The 16395-nt window shown below is 38.0% G+C and overlaps 1 protein-coding gene across 1 annotated transcript in view; it reads left to right on the top strand.

Annotated features, from left to right (window-relative positions):
• The window catches only part of LOC150103708 (O-acyltransferase like protein-like), a 151230-nt gene that overhangs the window by 121431 nt on the left and 13404 nt on the right, over positions 1–16395 (top strand). Inside the window, exon 6 of the mRNA XM_090397059.1 lies at positions 12293–12466. Coding sequence (XP_090253185.1) covers positions 12293–12466 — 174 coding nt within the window. The remainder of the gene's footprint in view (positions 1–12292; positions 12467–16395) is intronic.

Raw genomic sequence — 16395 nt, 5'->3', positions numbered from 1 at the left:
CTGTTGAAACTCTCCATCTCTATTCTTGTCAGAATGTCATCCAAATCCAACCACATCTCACTTATTCCAACATTTTTTGTAGTTTCATATATACCCTTTTGTCACAGAGGTCCTCACACTGCTGGCAACCATTAATCACCTCATGGTCACTCACACCAACTGGAGGGTGATTTGACACCTGATTTATAATTACATCCTCCCTCTGATAAGATGATCAAATCCAAGATCCTCAATCCTCACATGCCCTCTGTTTCATACTGTCTGAGTTAGTTGTTCCTCAAAAACTCAAGAAACTCATTTTCTTTACTTCCAGTTGCTATCTCATCATCCCAATCTATATTTCCATAGTTAAAATTATAATAATTACCCTTTTCTTATTTGCTTGGCTAATTTGATTATACATTTCATAGGCACTACCATCCATATTGCCAGGTCTATAGTAACATCTAACAAAGTAATTCATTCTATTCACCTCTATTTCACACCATACTGTCTCAAAACCACTCGCAGTATTCCCCTCTTGCATCTCTACTTTGTATGGACATAACTCTTTCTCTATCATCAATAGCACTCCCTCTCCCTTTTTACTTTTTCTATCCTCACAAAACATATCATACCCTCCATCTCTATTCTTGTCAGAATGTCATCCTCATCCAACCATGTCTCACTTATTCCAACAATTTTTGGAAGGACAATTAATGCAACCATTTCATTTGCCTTGTTTCTTACACTTCTAGCATTTGTATACAAACACAGCAGCTTATTCCTGGATCTATAGCTAGTTCGACTGACACCACTTATTCGATGTGACCTCTCCATACTTAACTCGAGCCATTTCTTTTTGTCTTTATTCATCTTCAAACCTTCAAGGGAAGATTCCCTTGATTTCTCTTGATTCACATCCTTTTGGAGCATCTACCTTTCTCTCGCTGCGTTCCTCTGTCCACCTGAGCCTCCATGTTTCCCTGTCTGTCTTGCACACCTGGTCTCTCATTCTATGTACTCATGCCACTCACTCCTTCAGTCTTTCCTGTCTTACTCTCCCATTTTTCCACATTATTTACCACTTGATCAGATTCATTCTCTGCACTCACTTCTCTACCTTCCAGCAACAGTCTCTCCAAGCGACTCACACCAAACCCACTGAAATGTGGTTCATTGCTCCTATACAGTTCACTTCGTCCTTCAAACTCATTCCACACATTAACGAACTGCACTCCTTTCTCTTCACACATTTCTGCTAACATATCATTCATAATCCTTGCTTTCTGCCTCATCTCACCACTGTCATACCTGGGCAACAGGCTTTTTACCTTTCCTATCACACTATTCTCTTTTATCTGTCTCAACAACCTCCTGATATCCAATCTGATGTTTCTTCATTTGCAGTCAAGTCGTTTCTACATGTTGCAACTACCAACTCTTTTTGCTCGCTTACTTCTCATATCTAATGCCTTAATCACTCTACTCATTCTACCTTCAGTATAATGTACTTTATGCCCCTCTCATCTGGCACACATTTAATAATTGAATCACCATACGTCACTCGCAGGTCCTTCATTACCTCTTTTATACCAACATTATTTGTTTTCATCATTTTCACTCTTCCACACATATCTCGAATTCTCTTAACTTCCTTCCACATCCATTTCATCTGTTGCCTCATCTTATCTGACAGTCTTTTGAATCTTGCATCACATTTTCACTGTCATTCGTTCTTTTGAAGTTTCGAACCTTGTGTCGCACTTTCATTCATTCTTTAGAAGTTTTTAACTTTCGAACCTTGCATCATACATGCTTGTTCACAGTCAACGCCACTCACCACCTTATCTTTAACTGCACTTTGTTTTGTAACTTGCACCACTTTTGTCTTTCTGACCATTGATTGTTAAGTTTCTCAGATCCCTCTTTCTCTTTTTCAAAACTTTTTTAATATTTTTTTGCTGCTCTTTTACACTGCCCTTTTCTATCAGACAAGCACTCATCCTCCTCAGGGCATTCTCGCTACTAACCCTTTCAGTTATCAACATATTAGGACTCATGAAATCCTCATTTAGCTCACACTTTGCACACACCCTCCTTCCATCCGCCTTAAATATTCACAATTTATCTATATAGCACACAGAGTACATATAGCACATCTCACATTTCACGAAATGACTGAAATCGAAATTGAATTCCTGCATGGGCAAAGCCGCCAAAATCTTTCCTTTGCTGGTTACTATACTGAGCTCTAATTTCAAAGAATTTGTAAATAAACTTAAACAAAAATCCCACACACTAATAACACTGGAAGCACACAACTTTTATAGCAACTTTCACTCATACACACACACCTTATATATGGTTAATTATTTCAAAAAACGTATCTTAAATGGGAGCACCCTTTACACACTGCTACTTCTCGCAACACCACCATATCATGCTCTTTCAATTCCTCCATCTATGGAACTGTCCTGAGAACTTCCCCTTATAATTCCATATAAATTTCTTTCTCTTTGACACTCCTACATGGTCCAAGTCAAAACCTCATAGTCACCCTTCCCAACTGGGAAGATATGCCATTTCAATGACAGTCAGCTCCTCTGATGGTATGACAAAATCCAAAACTCTGGAACCAAATGTTGCCTTCAAGAATTGAAGTAATTCCATTCCCTTACTATTACATGTAGATTCCCCTTCCCAGTTTGTACTACTGTAGTTAAATCTCTCCCATAATGATCATTCTTTTCATATTTGCCAGGTCATCTGTCTAAACATCTCCTACTGTTCACTCTCCATGCTACCTCACTTATAGCAGCACCCCACTGAATATCTTGTTCTGCCCACCTTCACCTCACACTGTATGTGTTCATTAGTGCCATTTCACTCTAAATCCTCCACTTGAGAGGATTCAACTCATTACTTATCATAAGCAATACTCCATGATCATGCTTGCTTTATCTATCCTTCTGAAAAATGCTATACTCTGCTGCTTCTGTTCATGTCAGTATATCATCTTCTGTCAATCATGTTTCACTAATCCCAATAATCTTTGAACAGCTTGAGGCTATCAGCACCACCAGTTCATCACCTTTATTCTGGATACTCCTAGCTTAAGTATAAACAAGCATCAATGTATTGTCAGTTTTTCTCTATCTATGATTATTCCCTCCAGATTACACTGGATTCTGCATTACACCATGTGCTCTTTCTTCTCCGAAGTGACTATTCCTGCAAGAGGCCACCCCTGCTATTATCCACCCTGATAATTCTAGTTTCCAGTTATTCAAGTTCTATCATATTTAATAACATTTTAAACATGTATCATATAAAGTTTCATTCTTTATATTCTTTGTAATTTTTAGTAGACACATATGAGCCTCCATATCCCAGTTGAAATCGATGATGCACTTTGGTTCGAATGGCCTAGGTTCACATCCTTAGATGAAAAGAATGTTTGATCAGCATTTTTAAACTGAAGAAGAGTTATTGGTTGATTGAGGTGGCAGGGTTTTTTTCCTGGAAACTCAGGTTTTCATCTCATAGAACAGGCAAATTTGCCAATCTATGGACATATAGTAAACCATACAGATTAATTACTCCATTATAAGCAAATTATATTTTTGTTTAATTCTTTATCCAAGTGTAAGCAAAGTCTTCATGCCTAAGCTACTGCTAGCTTACTGGAGACTGATGACTTCACATCCATTTCCTTAGTATCCTAGAATACAAATCACACTTTCTTTCATATGTGCATGATGCTTTGCATTATAGGAGTGACCCTTCCATAATGCAAAGCATCATGCATATCCATAAGGAAGAGTGGCTTGCATTATGAGATGCATAAGGCAATTGATATGAAGTCATCAGCCTGTTATATATCAATAGTCTTGTTATAAAGATAATTCACTCGCAAACTTTGTTTGCTTACACTTGGGTAAAGGATTAAACAATAATATAATTTCTTGGCAAGTATAATTCACTTTGTAATCAAGTGAAAAACACGTTCTACATCTAACATTAAATGATAATCAGGTTTCTAAGCAGCTAATTTACTTGGCAGTGACAAGACATTGAGCATCACATGAGGGAAAGATGAGATGGAGTGTACAATATACAAAAGCTTTAGTTATTATTATTATTTGGATTTCGCAAAAGCTTTTGATAGAGTGCCTCATGATAAGTTGACAGTCAAACTAGAGCAGATGGGGTTGGATATTAGATTAGTGCATTGGATTGGAGACTGGCTATCTGATAGGTATCAACAAGTTGTGTATGGGGGTGCAATATCCAGGAAAAGGAAAGTCACTAGTGGAGTGCCTCAGGGATCTGTTTTAGGGCCATTACTATTTAACTTGTATATTAATGATATTGGCGAAGATTTGGATGAAGATATTCAGTTGTTTGCAGATGATGCAAAGATGGGACGAACTATAAAGAGTAGTGAAGATGTTGTGGCCTTGCAAGAAGACTTGAATAAATTGAGTGATTGGGCAAGCAAATGGGGATGTGAGTTCAATGTTGCAAAATGTAAGGTTTTAAAATTTGGAAAACAAAGATGGGATGCAGAATTTATGCTTGGTGAAAATATATTGTTGGAAGTAGAGGAAATAAGAGATCTGGGAGTGATAGTGGATAAGGATCTAAAATTTAGGGGTCACATCGCCAAAATTGTGAAGACAACACAAAGACTTCTGGGAATGATGAGGAGGACACTGACATGTAGAAGTAGGGAGATTCTTGTTCCATTGTATAAGGCTTTGATTAGGCCACACATGGACTATTGTGCCCAGATTTGGTCACCTGGTTTTCAGAAGGATGAAGAGATGTTGGAAAGGGTCCAAAGGCGACTGACTAAGGTAGTTTCTGACCTCTGGAATGTCGAGTATGAGGAAAGATTGAAAAGATGTAATTTGCAGAGACTGGTGGAGAGAAGGAAGAGGGGAGATATGATAGAGACCTACAAGTTGGTAAGGGGTTGCTATAGGATCAATGGTGGAGAAGTTCTACAGCAAATAGTGGGAGATCAGGGGAGAACCAGAGGTCATCCCTGGAAACTGTATAAAGAGGGTGTGAGTAGGGGAGTGAGAGGCAGGTTTTTTTCGTGCAGAGTTGTGAATGATTGGAATGCCTTGCCTGAGAGTGTGGTGTCTGCAGGGAGTTTGAATGTGTTTAAGACCCGGTATGATGAGATGTGTGTGAGATAAAAGGACCTCCTAGATGAGTCTTTGACTCCATGAGGTCTTGTTTAATAATAATAATAATAATAATATTACAAGAGATCTCCAGGCAGTCAGGACTCATCCAGGGAGGTCACATATCACTCACACAATCTGTCATACCTTCTCTTGGATTCATTCACAATCACCACCTCCAAAGGCAAGCCATTCCAATCATGCACCTATGAGAAAAAAAATTTTGCTCTCACTCATTTACTAGTATCCTATATGATAATTTCAGAAATTTGTACTGTTTGTTTGATATGACAGAGACTTCAGTTTATATGTCTGCCATATAATCTCTTTTGTCTTCTGTTTGTGAACAATTGCAGTCTGCAAATTTTCAATCTCTCCTCATAATCTACATTCTACAGTCTTAATCATCTTTAATGCTTGCTTTTGCACCTTCTCCACAGCACATCGAAACCAGGAGACCAGACATGTACAAAAGTTTGCAAAATGACTTCCTTATCCTTATATGTCAATGTTTATTTCAGCATTACAATTCTCCTCTGAGTTGTATTATTATTATTATTATTATTAATACAAATAATTCCAAGCTTTGCTGTATAGGTCCTGAATTTCAACTTCCTGTCTACTAAACTCCAGGATCCTTAGCTTGGTCAGTTTCTTCAGGCACCGGGGTCGGCAACCTTTTGAGTCGGAAGAGTCAAAAATTACAATTTACAAAATTTCAAAGTTTTTAAAGAGCCACAAGATCTTATTGTCTTCAAGGCATTTTTGCACGGCATTCGCTATATCTTCCCCTCTAGTTTGTCCTGAGAGTGGTAGCAATCCTAGAAGCTACCACTCTCAACGCAAGACTCATCTATAGCAAGTGATAAGGCAGAAGAAGGTTGAATATCTTCCACCTGCAAATATGTTACATTTGAAGACATTTTAGCTATTCTATCTTGTACTGTTTTAGCGGATACGAGAAGCTGGGCATAATGAAATATAATTTATCAAAAAACATTTTACAACGATATTTCCCAATTAAAAATACCTACTTAAATAAAATAAATAATTCTCTAATAATTTAATTATTAAAATAAATAATTTAGACACGAAACACTGTTTGTCTCACTCTCTCACGTACAGATTGACTATAAGTACATAGTTTCGTCGCATCTGTGGTCGGCTCCCGTGTGCGGTGATCGCCGACTGGCACGAACGGACTTGTCACAACGCGTTTATCACGGCGCAGTCTGCACATTTTAGTTTTTTTTTTAATTTTGGCAAATATTAGATACTTAGTTTACGAGTAAAGGTGTTATGCCCAGCTATGCCGAAATCAATGAAAATTGCCAAACATATAAACTTCCGAGAGCTTCCGACGGACTGACGACAGTGACGATGCGTGTCACGGGGGAGGGGTGCGGTGAAAAGCGAGTACAAGTGGCTGAGAGATAGAATCGATGCCTAATCCTCGTTAATCGATTCAGAACGATTTTTAAATTTTTTTTTTTTTTTGATAAAATAAATAATATTTGCATATGGAACTAAAGAGCCGCAGCTTCACATCCAAAGAGCCGCATGTGGCTCGCGAGCCGCAGGTTGCCGACCCCTGTTCTAGCATAATGATACTAGAATATCTCATTGGATATCTCATTACACTAAAGTTCAATGTTGCATTTGCTAACATTGAACTGATAGCCATTTTCACATGTCCGCAATTAGTTCATTCAAATCATTCTGCAAGTAATGCATGTCAGTCACATTATTCATTATCCTGCCTTTGCATCACAGCAAATAGCTATATGTCTCTTGTCAAATCCTTTCCAATGTCATTAATGTAAACATTGAATAACAACCAAATTGATCCTTGGGGTATCCTAGCTAATGGTTTATAATCCAATCATATCTTCCAACTTATGTAACAGCCTTCCATGCTATATCCTGTCAAAAGATTTAGCAAAAATATTGTTATAGCCATTCCCCTTGTACTCAACTGTAACATTTATAAAATGCTAGCAAGTTATTAAAATATGACCTTCCCTTAGTAAACTCATGCTGAAAAAGTATCATTCATACCAAAGTATAAATTCTCTGTCAGCCTTTATTATTGCGAACATTTATCAACTTCTCCAGAATCTTCACCACTTCATAGATACCGATAAGTTGATAATCAGACACCAGTCTTTGCACCAGCCTTGTGCAATGGATGAGATTATTGTACATCCTTTCCACTACTGTGGAATCTTCAATATACTGAGACTCAGATTATACATCCAGGTTGTAGGTTGTAATGGACTGTAATCCTTTACTTGTTTAGTGCCCAGAATCCTTGATTTGGAGATCCTGAATAGCCTGAAGCCTCAGTTGATGTCATAGCTAACACAGGAAAAGCTTTGAATAAAATTACCAACAGACTGAGGAGTGGACTCTTTCCATATTCAGAAAAACAGCAATTTTCATTAATACCGCCCGAAATATTTCTAAACTGGAATTATTGCCATAATAAAATAAATACATTGTTGTGTTAAGAGCATACAAGTGTAATTCCACAGTTATTGTGGACACTTTATAATATATTATTATTATTATTACACCATCCCATGGAGTCGACAGGCTCTTCGTGGGAGGTTCATTCCTGCAATGCATTCCATTCACTGACAATTCTTCATTTAAAAAATCTACTCCTCACACCCTTCTTCACCACACTTTTACATAACTTCCAGGAATGACTTCTGGTTCTTCCCTTCTCCTTCTACTCTTTTTATAATCCCCTCTGGATTAATCTGATAAAATCCTCCCACTCACCTAAAAGTCTCTATCATATCACCTCTCTTCCTCTTATCCACCAAACTCTGCACTCCACATCTCTTCAACCTCTGTCCATAGCTAGCATTCCAAACTCCTGATATTGTCTTAGTCGCTCATCTCTGGACCCTCTCCAATGTCTCCATATCACATTGAAAACCAGGCGACCAGATCTCAGCACAATAGTCCAAGTGTGATCTGACCAGTGCCTTATACAGTGGCACAACCACTTCCTTATACTTGCATGTTAGAATATGTCTTATCATAGCAGCACTACAATGTGCAACCTTTGCAACACTAGCAATATGCCCTCTAAATTTCAGTCTACTATCAACCATCACTCCCAAATCTCTAATCTCATCCATTTCCTGCAGTATGGCATCATCGATATAGTGCACAGCCTTATATTTCTGCACTTCAAAATGCAACATCTTGCACTTATTGATATTAAAACTACAGTCACACTCTTTTCTTCAAGTAAAAAGTTTATTCAAATCTTTCTGAAAGGATTCAGCATCTATCAGTGCTACTTATAATTCTTCCCAACTTTGCATCATCAGCAAATAACTGAAGATTCCAGGTCAGTCCACATGATATATCATTTACAAACAAGTTAAATAGTAAGGTCCCAAGAACAGAACCCTGGGGCATGCCACTGGTTACCCTTCTTTTTTTGAGACACTGCTCCATCATACACAACCTGTTGGTATCGTTCAGAGAGCCAGTCTCTGATCCATCTAACAATATACTGTCTATTCCCATTATCTGCAGCATGTACACCAACTTATCATGTGGTAATCTATCAAACACATTTGCAAAGTCTACGAATATGATTCTCCCTTATCTAACACACTCGTCGCCTTATTATAAAATGCAAGTAAATTACTGAAACAGGACCTACTCTTTACAAATCCATGATGCCATGTACATCAAACCCAATTCTGTATTCTATTCCTTACCAATCTCTCCAACACCTTGACCACAACAGTAGTTATACAGACTGGCCTATAGTTGGAGACTTCTGTCTTAGAGCCATTCTTGTGGAGTGGTATTATTTTCCCTTCTTTCCACTCCTTAGGAATCCTACCCACTGCAAGACTTTCATTGACTGTGGTGCACATTCCTTAAGCATATATTGTTTCATAATTTCAAATATATTGTTTCATAATTTCAAACCGGATCATTTACACCAGCATGATATACGCTGATAAAGTGCTCGTTCAATAATTCCACTGTATCCTTTGCAGCTGTTAGTCTGCTGCCATGACTATCCACCAATGTTAGTCTACCATAATTATTCTTCCTCTTGCTTGCCATGTAGCAGAAAAATTCCCTTGAGTTAACCTTGGTCTGACCAGCCAGTCTCCTCTCATACTGCACCTTTTGTTTCGTTACTATGCTCATCACCTTTCTAGCTTCCACCTTATACTCTTCATGGATCTGATCACTACCACTGTCCTGTACCTTCTTTATAGCATTTTCTTTTCCAGCACAGCTTCCAGAATTTGAGAAAGTTTTGGGCCATCATTTTTGTTCAGGTTTGGGTTGTGAATGTGCTTCACAGCTTCTTTTTCTACAGTCTTTCCAGAAGAAAATAACTTTGCTGTTCATCCATTTCACTCCCACTCTATTTACTTGCTTAATCCTTGGTATGCAGTCACATTGCTTTTGTCAGATGCTGCCTTATGAGTTTCCATGCATTGTCAACATCTTTTCCGCTCAGCTCATCTACCCAATGTATTGATGCTAACTGACTACAGAGCTTCCTGTAATCACCTGCTTTATGCTTTCACATGTATTCTTTTTGAAGTGACCTTCTCTTGTTTCATCACTTCCCCAACAAGTACCTCAATGATCACTCTCACCAACTGGCAGCAGTGCCAACACCTCATTAACAACTACATCTTTTGACCAAATCCAAAACATTAAAAGCCTCTAGTTGCTTCAATCACATGCTACTTAAGGTACTTATCTCTCAGAAATTCCACAACTCGCTCTCCTTGTTCCCATACACTATCTCCTCCTTCCAGTCCATATTCCTGTAATTAAAGTCTCCCATTAGGATCACCTTCTTTTTGCATGCCCCAAATAATTTGCATAAACATTTCACAATCAGTATTCTCTGCATTCCCTGGCCTATATCAACATCCTATTAGCTATACTAATGTGTTTATTTCAACTTCACACGACACAGATTCAAAACCTGTGCATGCACCATCAGCTTCCAGACTTTGTAGACACAATGTAGCTTATTTATTCCTCTACAATCATTAACAACACTTCCCCTTCTCTTTTTCACATCTCTATCCTGCCAGAAAATTATATATCCTTCTAATTCTATTCCCAACATCACATCCTCCTCAGACAATCAAGTTTCACTTATTCCAATTACTTTTGAATATTATAAAATTGATTATAATATATTAATAACAGAATCACTTATGTGATTAAACAATAATTTAAATATCTCTATTTGTAAAATTTTTGGCTAAGTTTCATAGCCATTGTAAATACAATTATAGGAAAACACACAAAAAAGAGAACAACAATTCAATTGAAGGCGTGTGATATTACATGCACTATCAGCTGTATGAGAATTAGCTCCATCTGCATTAATAGATATCCCAAATAAATTGCAATAAAATAATTTAATTAATAATTTTTTTAAAAATATAAACAGCAAATTAATTACAAATTATGGAACACACAAATGGTGAGTACTAGTCAGTATAACTTCCCAAATTTGAGAAAATTTTGGACCATCGTTTTTGTTCAGGTTTGGGTTGTGAATGTGCTTCACAGCTTCTTTGTACAGTCTTTCCAGAAGAAAATAACTTTGTTTAATGTTTTGGTTTTGTTCCAGTGAATCCTGTGGAAGTTCATAATGTGTGGCTTGCTAAACCAGATTTGTTGAATTTTTTAAGTGAAATGTATTCCTGATGAATTTGTGCAGAAGAACCAGTCTGCCCATAATAACATCAATTGCAGGAGATTTTGCAAACTCCATGATAAGAAAGAAGAGGATATTTGTCTTTAGAAGAAATAAGGAAGGTATTAAATTTGCAAACTGAATGGAAAGAGACTTGTAAGTCGATCTTTTGAAGTAGTCTTGTTATTTTTTCTGAAAGTCCTTTAACATATGGAATAAAATTCTGGTAATTTCTTCTTGAGATGGTTTAAGAAGATAGGTATAAACAGGGCAGTCGCCAGATTAGATCGTACCCTGAGGCAAACAATTAAATATCTCCCCTGATGGATTATAAGACAAAAATATAAGAACATCTCCAATTGCTATTTTTTTTTTATTATTACAAGAGAAACTTTAATGCAAAATGATTACATAATAATATTAATTAAATGTTTGCTCTACAGGGATATCACACAATAAAACTGTTTATAAGCTCTTCTAAATTTAAATTATAAGCTATGTCCACCTCCATCGATATAGTTGCTAGACTAACCAATCTTTCTTGGTTCATTGGTGTTTGCAAATAATTTTTAATCAGTTTAAGCTTGGAAAAACTTCTTTCCGCAATTGCTACCTATGCTAATAGGAATAGTTAGCACAGTGACGGCTCCTACAGCAATATAGCTGAACGAGCGCCCTTATTAAGCCATGCCATGAGGCAGATTGCCTCTATGCTACACCTTGTCGATGGTACTGGGTATAAATATTAATTATTTTATCAATAGTTTGTGTATTATAGCCATCAGAGATAAAGGTAGTTCTGATAATAAACAGTTCTTTGTTTAGAAAGAGAATCTGTAGAACATATTTTATGAGATCTATCGACTAAAGATTTGATTACAATATATTTCTGACAAGGGTGATGATGTGAATTAGAATCAGTGTATTGACCAGTATGAGTTGTTTTTCTATATACTAAGAACTGTACCCTGCCATTTGGTTGACATAGAATGAGAACATCCAGAAAAGGAAGACAGCTGCTATCTTCCACATCATGAAGATCAGACAAGAAGGAGTTCCATACTGCAAAAACACAATCAACACGTCTACACAAAATTGATAGTTTAGGTTTAAAAATGTCCAGAATATGTTGTTTGAAATGTTCCATAAAATAATTAGCTAGAGTTGGGGAAAGGTGAGACCTTATATCTGTTCCTTCTATCTAATTTTCTCTGTATTCTCTTCCCTGTATCCGACTCTAGCTAATTACTTTATGGACTATTAAAAGGAAATTACTAATTACTCTGGAGTATTAAAAAGAAATGAGCCATTTATTTGAAGTTTTAATTTTGAGTTACATGATTATATCTAACTTCCCTTTATGATTTAACATGATTTTATATTTCAGTTATTTTTTTAGGGTTTTTAACTAAATTTCTTAAATGCTTCTGTGTGTTTACAAATGGGGCCAAACTTTTAAATACTGAGCATGTAGAAGGTCAGATGACATGTATACATGGCATTCGCTTTCTCAGCATGACTTGGGTAATCATGGGACATAGTTTTATTTTTCCTGTCTCTGCTCAAACAATAGGTAAGGCTTTGTCATAATACTAAATCCCTTATTAATTTGTGTTTATATGATTAACTAATCAAAAGGTGAAATTTTAAACAGAAATATTTAAATTGCTAATGCTTCAAGAAGTCACATTTTTTAACCTTCTTAACCAATAAGTAGTGATAACATTAGTCTTAATATGATCAGATTAATAATATACAGTGATGGTGGTGGAGTCATGTAGTTGGAGTATTAACTAGTATAGACAGTGGATTGTATGAAGCAGAGTTCCCTCCCATGATGAGTTCCTTGACTCCTTGGAGGTGTCACATAATAACGTATCTGTACTTAGTGTCAGTTCTTAGTATACTTGTTTGTTTATAAAATATCCGTGTCCATTAGTTGGTGTGTAGAGAGTAAGAGCACTGAATGTAGGCAAAGGTAGATGTCTAAGTTCATGTCCCAACCACCTCAGCTGACTTCTGAATTGTTTCTGTTAGGGTATTTGCTAGTTTTCTTCGAGAATGACAGTATGAGAAATGTGATCTTGCCATGCATATCCTAGTATTGATCAAAGGCACGTTGCCCTAAAGATGTTGAAAGTTTTTCCACTTGGTTATAATATAAATTAAAGATGCCAAGAAATTACATTCTTGGTTTCATCCTTTATCCAAGTGTAAGCAAATAAAGTTTGTGCATGAAGTAAATTCATGACAAGTCAACTTGTATATAGAGACTAATGACTTCACATTAGTTTCCTTAGTATCCCATAATGCAAAGCACATATCCTTACAGACATGTATAATGCTATACATTATGGGAAGGGCCAATACCACTGCTTTCGAACTCTATTGAGGTAAAAAAGTAAAGAGTTGCTCATCATAGGCCTAGAGTAGTTAGTGGTTTTCTTCCATGATACTCTGTGGGTGGTGTCCAAAACATGGTCAGCCAAGCCTGAATGGCCATAGTTGTATTTGAAGATGTAAGACTTGTGTTCCTCTAGACGGATGGATGCTGATTTTCTCTGTATTCTCTTGGCTGACTTGTTTTGGCTTGGCTGACCATGTTTTGGACACCACCCACAGAGTATCATGGAAGAAAACCACCACGCTCCACCACAGCAAATTCAAGAAAGAGAGACTTTTCTTAGAAGCAGCAGCAGCTCTCAAAAACCAACCAAATCTCAATAAATATGGGTGCATTAAGCTTCCAAAGATTTGGGAAACACTCATCACCAGAGTTCCCACCTTACATTCCAGGCCACCTACTACTGCCCTTAGAGGGTGCTCTACCTAGATAGGACTTTAGTGTCACCCACGTGGTTGGGCTTAGTATTGTTTGTTATTTGTGCATATGTTACATTAATTTGTTTGTAATCCCCGTAGATGTCCTAGTGACTAGGACGAAATATAGGAAGCATTAAAGTGTATTTTAATTCTTTTTAAGTGTTGTAAAAATATCCATTAAGCCTCCAACATGATGTCCTCACAGCACTTAAGCCTCTACACACGTATTCTAATCATCCATGGAGAAGAACTAGCACGCAAATCCAAGCAATACGGTAAGTCAAAACTACGACTATCTAGGCAACTAAACAGGCTGGCCTTTTTAAAACGATGTCGGGACACAAGAGTGATACCAAACTGCGTTAAAATGAAGATCAATTTCCATTCTAAAAAAGCACTTCGTATATATAACCGTGCCAGCCAGGCATTACTCCGCGAGCAAATCGCCTCTACACGTGCTACCCTCGCAGTGACGAACGCCGCCATTGGCTCCTTACATTCAGAGCTCTCCACCGTTCTTAACCCTGAACTTTGGTCGATTCTTTCTGGCATTTCGGAAACTTCCACACAGAGAGAATTCCAAAAAATTAAAAACAAACATATCAAGAAATTTAGCAACCTTGTGAAAAACAAACCACAACCACAAATTCAACCTCTCCAGACAGTAATAAACCTCTCTTCCAAAAGGCTCAACGACGATGCCGTCAGCGCCCTTTGCCTTGGCTATAATTTTGCCGTCGCTCCGAAGGAAGTGCCGGTGCTTGACGTAATGGTGAACATCGAACGTGGAATCGGTCGCTTACCATCGGAGATAGCTAACAACATCAGGCTTGACGTAGCCAACATCCTCACGCATTCTTCTCCGCCAAAAAGTAATTTATCATATGCCCAACGCACGGCTCTCCTAAAACTACGTAAAGAAAAAAGTATCGTCATCACCAGAGCGGATAAGGGTAATGCCACAGTAGTTCTTAATACCAGCGAATATAAGCGTAAAATGAACATTATCCTCCGCGATCGCGCTACCTACATCCCGCTAGAACATGACCCCACAAAAACACAAGTTAAGAAACTTAAAATTTTACTCAAAAAAGTATCTTCCTGGCCCCCAGATGTCACGAAAAAACTTAAACCTTTCCGCTCCCGTCCCCCCCGAATATACGGTTTACCAAAAATCCACAAACCCAACTCCCCACTCAGGCCTATAGTAGATGCTACCAATGCACCTTGCTATAGACTATCTAAACAGCTGGCCAACTCTCTGATCCCCCTCACCGGAAGGTCCCCTTCCTATATAAAAAACTCTACCCACTTTAAAGCCCTCACAGAAAATTTAACCTTGAAGAAGACAGACATATTGGTAAGCTTTGATATCTCCTCTTTGTTTACCAATATTCCCTTAATTGACACCTTATCTCTCTTAGAAAAGGTTTTTCCCTCTGACATCTTAGATCTCTTTTCCTTTGCCATTAACTCTGGATATTTCTCTTGGAACAACAAAATCTACAAGCAGATAGAAGGAACTGCCATGGGTTCCCCCCTCTCACCCCCCCCCTTGCCAATTTCTATATGGAAGATTTCGAAAAACGAGCCATAGACTCAGCCCCACTCAAACCTTCTATCTGGCTAAGATATGTAGATGATGTGTTCTCTATTTGGCCTCATGGCCCAGACACGTTAGACTCCTTCCTCAGTCATCTCAATAGTCTACATCCAAGAATCCAGTTCACTATGGAAAAGGAAAAGAACAATTGTTTACCCTTCCTAAACACCTTAGTCACACGCTTGCCTAATGATACACTTACCTTCACCGTATACAGAAAACCCACACACACAGGCAGATACATTCACAAACTCTCCCACCACCACCCCTCTCAACAATATGGCATTATTAAAACTCTTACCAAGAGAGCCCACAATCTTTGTTCCAGTGGAACCGCCCTCACTAATGAGCTTAACCACATACACAGCACTTTCCTCTCCAATGGCTACAGTGATCACAGTATCAAAAAAATAATCAACTCCTCCCCCATTCCCCTTCCTTCTCGTCAACAAGATTTTAAAAATGCCATCACCATACCCTACATCCGTGGCACATCTGAAAAAATAGCCAAGATACTAAAACAATACAATCTACACACAGCATACAAGCCCCACCGCAAACTGGCTACCCTTATCCGTTCTACGAAAGATCAGCTCCCTCCTCTCTCTCTGCCTGGAGTTTACAAAGTACCCTGTTCCTGTAAGCTGGCGTACTTTGGACAGACAGGCAGGTCAGCATCCATCCGTCTAGAGGAACACAAGTCTTACATCTTCAAACACAACTATGGCCATTCAGGCTTGGCTGACCATGTTTTGGACACCACCCACAGAGTATCATGGAAGAAAACCACCATGCTCCACCACAGCAAATTCAAGAAAGAGAGACTTTTCTTAGAAGCAGCGGCAGCTCTCAAAAACCAACCAAATCTCAATAAATATGGGTGCATTAAGCTTCCGAAGATTTGGGAAACACTCATCACCAGAGTTCCCACCTTACATTCCAGGCCACCTACTACTGCCCTTAGAGGGCGCTCTACCTAGATAGGACTTTAGTGTCACCCACGTGGTTGGGCTTAGTATTGTTTGTTATTTGTGCATATGTTACATTAATTTGTTTGTAATCCCCGTAGATGTCCT

The sequence above is a fragment of the Typopeltis vanoorti genome, chromosome 8 (assembly GCF_054136105.1).
Source record: "Typopeltis vanoorti isolate ZY-2024b chromosome 8, IOZ_Tvanoo_1.0, whole genome shotgun sequence".
Taxonomy (NCBI): Eukaryota; Metazoa; Arthropoda; class Arachnida; order Uropygi; family Thelyphonidae; genus Typopeltis; species Typopeltis vanoorti.
This window is presented reverse-complemented; position numbering and strand designations above follow the sequence as displayed.